The following is a 7,102-nucleotide window of genomic DNA, read 5'->3' on the forward strand; positions in this document are numbered from 1 at the left end:
ATGTTTGCTGGATTACATGTACCTTTATGCAGTTCACTTAGTTGTCCAATTAAAGTAAAACATTTTTTTCTAAAGGGGGTTGCATGGAGATTTAAGATGAAATGTAGGTTGTATCTAACCATTGCAATAAATATGGAGAGATATATTAAGCTTACAATGATATTCAGGAGTGCAACCAAATGGATTGAGATCTGGTTACATATATCCTCTCCAATTGTTAAGGAAAAACATCAACAAAATATTTTTTTTTTTTAAAAAAAAGGTCGTTAAATTGTAACTCGTGATTGGATATTTGAATAGACAACGTAAAGATGGCCGTGCACAGGATAAACTCAAGTATTTTTCTTTAAATTTAACACCTCCCCATCACAATAGAAGAGGTTGCATGAAACTAATTAATTTAGAATAAATTAATTGAGTTTTGATTGTTTACATTATACAAAACTTACACACACACTAAGTACTAAAAAAGTATGATTGTTTTTCTTGGGGTACATACAAAAGAAATAAAAACCATCCAATATAAGTGGAAAATTGAACCCAAAATATCAATTCAAATGAAGAGAGAGTTGACTTAAGAAAGCAACAACATGGGGAATTGGAGAAAAGGTGTGTAAATTCCATTGTCTTTTGAGACAGACATCCATTTTGGTGGATTTTTACAAAATGGGATATAATAATTTTTTTATAGTGGAAAGGCGTGCAATACATTACCACTATAGGGGAATATCTCAAACATATAACCTTTCAATGATTACATTATTTTGTGTAAATTAATCACTATTGAAAAAGTCCTTCAATATTATAGAGTTCACATTTTTGTATATATATAGGAACCTTTGTTCTTGCCAGTTGATATATTCTTCTTCTTCTCAACTGCACCATCTATACCTGGTCCAAGCAAGAATAGTAGTGAGTAAAACTCTCTCTCTCTTTGATCTCTCAAAAATGAAGCTTGTTTTGCTGTTTTTTTTTTTCTTCTAATGCATGTGTCTATAATATAATGTTTTGTTTGCTTTTGATGTAATTGTAGTGATAAAAAGATATAAAAGATCTCTCTCATAATATGAAGGTTCCCTTCTAATGTTTTTGCTGCATGCATCTTTAGATGAAGTTTTTATGTAAGAGTAGGATGGAAGTTTGACGTTGATCGACTAGATAATGGAGAGATCATGAATATATATAATAACACTCGTCAATTGATATGAAAACTTTTGAGTGTAAAGCTAGAAGTAAAACCACAAGAGTTTTATATATTATTTCATGTAGATAGTATCATATAATTGTAGAATTATAGAGAGGTCAATTGTTCAATAATAGTTGGCATATTATTGTCATGTCGAAAACATAATCAAATTGGTGTAGTCCTTAGGTGCCAAACAAAAGTATGAAGCATAGAGACATAATGTTTATTCGTACCACATTGTGGATGAATTTCTAAGATGACAGACAAAAGGCGTTAGACAAATAAAATTTAATTAGACAAGATGATGGTCAAATAGAATGGAATAAATTGAAAGCTTGAAAGATATTCGTTTGAAGGGAGGATTGTTAAGAATACGATAATGATAAATTGGTCGACACAATTATATTTTCCCTTAATGTGATTTATAGTTGTGTTCTATTAGAATGAGTAATGTTGTCTAGTGAAAGAGTATTCTCGATGGGACTGAAAGTAGATGTTTGAACATTATTTAAGAAGAGACTCTATAGTACTTGGAATAACATCGTGGTGGTGCAGTATTTCAAAGGAAAATAAAGAGACTAAGAAAATTCTAATGTTTATGTGAGGGCAACGACCCTCCAAGTATCTCTATAATAGTATGATATTATTCACTTTGGATATAAATCGTCCTGATGAAGGTTTGGGGGTAATGCCATTGAAACTTAAATTGTATTTGTACGTCACATTTACGTTATATATGATTTGATCTTAGGGTTTAGAAAATTGCGCTATTTAAACTCTCTAAAGCAATAGGTGTATCTGATCTATAATTTGAATTATTCTCTCGAATAATAAACGGTTCTTTCCTTCTGTCTATAGACATAGCTAACACACTGTTAGTAAACCATGTAGCTTTCCATGTCAATTATTTATTGTTTACATTTTTATGTTTATCTTTATTTGGCGATTTCATAACATCTCATACTTCTTGAATAGTTGTCCTTACTTATATACACATGGTTATTCTCTTATCTAGCTAATTTGTGACTTTTGGTTGTATTCCCCAGCCGTTTAAAATCACATTAGACCTCACTTAGAGTTCACTGCTAAACTCAAATGTTGTAGTTTTACTTTTGTTTTACAGCTACACAATGGGGTTTAGAGAAGTTTGGATGTTCTTGTCAATAATGCTTGCAATTGCAACTGCTGCTGTGGATCAACAAACATACATAATTCACATGGACACGACAAAGATGACAACCACCAACCCAGAACAATGGTACACAGCCATGATTGACTCACTCAATGAACTCCCATCTCTCGACGACGAAAACAAAGAAGAAGCATCAGACACTGCCGAGATTCTCTACGTCTACAAAACTGCCCTTTCAGGTAAGATTTTAAATGTCGATATTGATGAAAATTTAAGACTTAATCTTATAAAAATTTTGATAAATTATATGTATATATTTTTCGCGTTACTTTTTGATGAACGCGATTTTTAAGTACACTTATTATACAACAAGCACATTTGGACAAATCTCTCTTGATTACAAAAGTTTTAAAAATCTCTCTTACTACTCATTTTTAAATAAACACTTCGGAGTGATTTACTATATGTTTGGGAGTTTTTTTAGATAGTTTAATTCTACATTTTTAAATATAATTTTTATATTATTAAAATTGATGTTAATAATTAAAAGCATTTTTAGAGGAATTTTAAAAATACAAAACTATTTCAGAATCACTCCTTAACATGTCATCAAAGCCTTAAATCAGGTAACATCAAAACACACATTTAATTGATGCGTTAGTAATATTTTGTTGATATCTTTTATTATCAATATAAATATTCTACTCTAATAGAAATTTAACAGCTCGATTAATTTTCAGGTTTTGCTGCGAAGCTCTCCAGAAAAAAACTTGATTCTTTAAGCAAAATTCCAGGCTTTCTAGCAGCCACTCCAAATGAACTACTACAGCTTCACACCACTCACTCCCCTCAGTTTCTTGGCCTAGAAAGAGACCATGGCCTTTGGAATTCTTCAAACTTAGCTTCTGATATAATTATTGGTTTGCTTGACACTGGCATTTGGCCTGAGCATATAAGTTTTCAAGACAAGGGTCTGTCCCCTGTGCCCTCAAAATGGAAAGGCATTTGTCAAGCAGGCCCAAAGTTCTCACCTTCAAATTGTAACAAAAAGCTCATTGGAGCAAGTGCCTATATTAAAGGCTACGAGGCCATCGTTGGTACATTGAACGAAACAGGGACGTTCCGATCGCCCCGGGACTCGGATGGGCACGGGACACACACAGCTTCGACTGCTGCTGGAAGTATGGTAAACAAAGCAAGCTTTTTTAACCAAGGCATGGGAGTAGCCACTGGAATGATGTACACCTCAAGGTATTGAATTTCTGTTGTTGGTATTGACATAGTCAATAATACCATAAACACAAAGTATATAACAATGAACTTAAGTTATAAGTTGTCTTTCAACCTTTAGGGTTGTGTCTATTTACACCCTATATATTTTCAAATCTTTTTTTTTAGGTACCATAGCATTTCATAAATTTAGATTTATTTAGTCATTACACTTTCAAACATTTTGAATAGGTTTTTTTTTTTTTTTTTTTTTTTTTTAACTGTGTTTAACACTTCAATAAAACACGCTATTTATTATTGTTCTGGTTAGGTAGACTTGTTCGACACAAAATTTAGAGTTTATAGACAAATTTAACACTTTTTAAAATACGGATATTAAATCCATCGACACCATCACATTCTTTAAAGATTTAATAGCATCCCAACACATTGCTTAAAGTTCATGACTTCTTAAAAAAAATTATATAAATAAGAATTGAATAATAATTGGGTGCATCCTAGACTGCATCCAATTTTTTTCAATCCAAAACATAGTTTACAAAATTTTTATATCTATAAAATGAAAAATTGAATATTTTATGTTGTGTGATTTGGGTGACTGCAAAATAATAGTCCAATCCTATGCTATCCAAGCTGCTCCCAGTGTTGCTCATAAAAATATCAAATGAAATAGTACTAATCTAAATCTAATTCTTATCACAAGGGTTTTTTAATTTATTAATTTAAATTTGTGCATTTCCATTGACATTGACATTTAAAATCTCGGAACACCAGGATCGCAGCCTACAAAGTATGTTGGCCCTTGGGATGTGCAAATGCCGATATTCTCGCAGCCATGGACAGCGCCGTGGCCGATGGAGTCGATGTTCTATCGCTCTCTTTGGGCGGTGGTGCTGGTTCTTTTTACAGAGATAACATTGCCATAGCCGCATTTGGTGCTATTCAAAATGGAGTTTTTGTTTCATGTTCAGCTGGTAATTCTGGCCCGTTTATCTCAACTGTTGGTAATGCAGCCCCATGGATCATGACAGTTGCTGCTAGCTACACAGACAGAACTTTCCCAACCACTGTAAAGCTTGGAAATGGACAAGTTTTTGAAGGCTCTTCTTTGTATTATGGCAAGAACATAAATTATCTCCCACTTGTCTATAACAATACTGCTGGTGATGGACAAGAAACAAATTTTTGCACTGCTGGTTCACTTGATCCAACAATGGTGAAGGGAAAAATTGTGTTGTGTGAAAGAGGATCAAACTCAAGAACTGATAAAGGAGAGCAAGTGAAACTAGCAGGAGGAGCTGGGATGATTCTAATCAACACACAATTTGAAGGCGAAGAGCTTTTTGCTGACCCTCATGTTTTGCCAGCCACTACTCTTGGAGCTTCAGCTGGCAAAGCCATCTTAGACTATATAGCTTCCTCAAAAAGTCAAGCGAAAGCTTCGATGGCATTTGAAGGGACTAAATACGGTAGCAGAGCGCCTAGAGTGGCTGCATTTTCTTCTCGAGGGCCAAGCTTTGTTGGACCGGATGTGATGAAGCCAGACGTAACTGCACCTGGTGTTAATATATTAGCCGCTTGGCCACCGATTGTGAGCCCAAGTGAACTCGATTCTGATAAAAGAAGAGTATTGTTCAATATCATTTCAGGAACTTCTATGTCTTGCCCTCATGTTAGCGGTTTAGCTGCATTGCTTAAGTCGGCTCACAAAGATTGGTCGCCTGCTGCGATTAAATCCGCGCTAATGACTACAGCTTATGTTACTGACAACAAAATGAATCTCGTGTCCGACGTCGGACATCCTAGTGGTGGACCTGCAGACCCTTTTGCCTTCGGCTCTGGCCATGTCGATCCCGAGAAAGCTTCCGACCCAGGGCTCGTCTACGATATCACACCCCAAGACTACATAAACTACCTGTGTAGCTTGAAGTATAACTCAACACAAATTGCTTTAGTTTCAAGAGGGAATTTCACATGTTCATCAAAAAGAACATTGCTTCAGCCACGAGATTTGAACTACCCTTCTTTCTCTGTGTTCATGAAGAAGAAGGCCAAAAATGTTTCCATTACATCCAAGAGAACAGTGACAAATGTTGGTATCCCAAGAAGTGATTACACTGTTAAAATCAACAATCCAAAAGGAATAAGAATTACTGTGAAGCCTGAGAAGTTGAGTTTTGGGAGCTTGGGAGAGAAGTTGAGTTTCCAAGTGAGTTTTGTTGCATTGGGAGGAAAAGAAGCTTTGAGTAAGTTTTCATTTGGAGATCTTGTTTGGCTCTCAGGAAAATATGCTGTTAGAAGTCCTATCGCGGTAACTTGGCAATAGAGAGGACGATGATGTGGCTGCACTTTGGAGTATTTCATTTCAGCTTATATATTTTGCCAAGACCTAAGTTTTAACTAATTTATAAGCCTTAAAACCTTGGAAGTTTTAATGTCATTCCATGAAATGTTCACATACTATGTAATAACGTTATGCTTGATAAATTACTAAAATGGTATCTTATTTTCAGTTATTAATGATAGATTACTATGAAACCTGAGTAAATTCTTGTAGTTTAGAAAATAGGCTTTCTACGCTGGTAGCCTAATTAAATAGACCGAATTACAAAAATGTCTCAAATCCATTGTTTTTGCTTATTGGATTATAATGTTAAAAAAAAAATAATAATAAATAAGTCAAAAAATCCATAACATGCCTATTAATTTCTAGGCATTTAAATAAAGTTTAAAATAAACAAATATGAAAAAATATGGAAATGATGTGCATTAAATTGTTTTTTTTCCCCAAAATTGTTTATTTTTCTCATTCCTTAATAACCCCATTTTTTCTTTCCATTATCCACCACCGACAACACATAAAAGTCACGCGTATTACATATTGTATTTGTGGTTTATATCTATTTTTGTTCAGTTTCAAATGTATATGAGTTTATTTCAAAAAGTAGTTTATGCTCTAATTTATCGTGTTAGCATGAATTGTTATATAATATAAAGAATATATTTGCAAAATAACTAAATATACATGTGTATATATGGCAAATTATGTATGATATATATTGGAAATGGCAGGGCCTTTAGAACGACGAACTGTAAACCGTCAAGGTACGACAGTCAAGTGAAGAGCAAAACTTGCAAAACAGAAACTTGTTATAGAGTTGCAGAGCTCGCTCTCTTTAAGACGTTTCGCGGCTCTGCCCAAGTGTGCAAGCAGGTTTGAAAATTACCACGTCGTCCCAAGGATAAAACAGCCAAATGAAAACCGATCGAAAATGCACCGTTACCAATCGGAACGTACACCCTTTCTAAACTCACTGCTCAAAAAGCTAAGATGGAAGAGGAGAGGAAAATGAAGCGGGAATTTAGAAAATGAATTCTGTGTATTACGAACTGTTGAAGGCCTCGCCTTTTATAGGCCTTGAACATCGAAACGAACCGTTTTAAAATTAATCAACGAACCGTTTTAAAAATTAATCAACGGACCATTTTAAATATAATCAACGGACCGTTTTAAAATTAATCAATGGACCGTTTTAAATATAATCAATAGATCG

General features: G+C 34.1%; 1 protein-coding gene across 2 annotated transcripts; it reads left to right on the forward strand.

Moving 5' to 3' along the window:
* Window positions 1-781: 781 nt before the first annotated feature.
* On the forward strand, window positions 782-6,086 carry LOC120081953 (subtilisin-like protease SBT1.1). Of its 2 annotated transcripts, none has more exons than XM_039037141.1 (4): window positions 782-912; window positions 2,291-2,557; window positions 3,059-3,569; window positions 4,323-6,086. In XM_039037141.1, exons 2-4 carry the CDS (start codon window positions 2,317-2,319, stop codon window positions 5,872-5,874), a joined length of 2,304 nt encoding a protein of 767 aa, XP_038893069.1. In that variant the 5' UTR covers window positions 782-912; window positions 2,291-2,316; the 3' UTR covers window positions 5,875-6,086. The 2 variants fall into 2 exon arrangements, with proteins under 2 accessions (XP_038893069.1, XP_038893070.1); XM_039037142.1 differs by having other exon boundaries at window positions 785-912; window positions 2,310-2,557.
* The last annotated feature ends 1,016 nt before the right edge of the window (window positions 6,087-7,102 follow it).

Source organism: Benincasa hispida, chromosome 7, assembly GCF_009727055.1.
Source record: "Benincasa hispida cultivar B227 chromosome 7, ASM972705v1, whole genome shotgun sequence".
In the NCBI taxonomy this organism is placed as follows: domain Eukaryota; kingdom Viridiplantae; phylum Streptophyta; class Magnoliopsida; order Cucurbitales; family Cucurbitaceae; genus Benincasa; species Benincasa hispida.

Bases quoted from the DNA above. Each gene is read 5' to 3' on its own strand.
- LOC120081953 (XM_039037141.1), top strand. From the start codon at position 2,317: ATGGGGTTTAGAGAAGTTTGGATGTTCTTGTCAATAATGCTTGCAATT. The intron at 2,558-3,058 runs GTAAGATTTTAA...ATTAATTTTCAG, and splicing joins CTACAAAACTGCCCTTTCAG to GTTTTGCTGCGAAGCTCTCC. The intron at 3,570-4,322 runs GTATTGAATTTC...TCGGAACACCAG, and splicing joins GGAATGATGTACACCTCAAG to GATCGCAGCCTACAAAGTAT.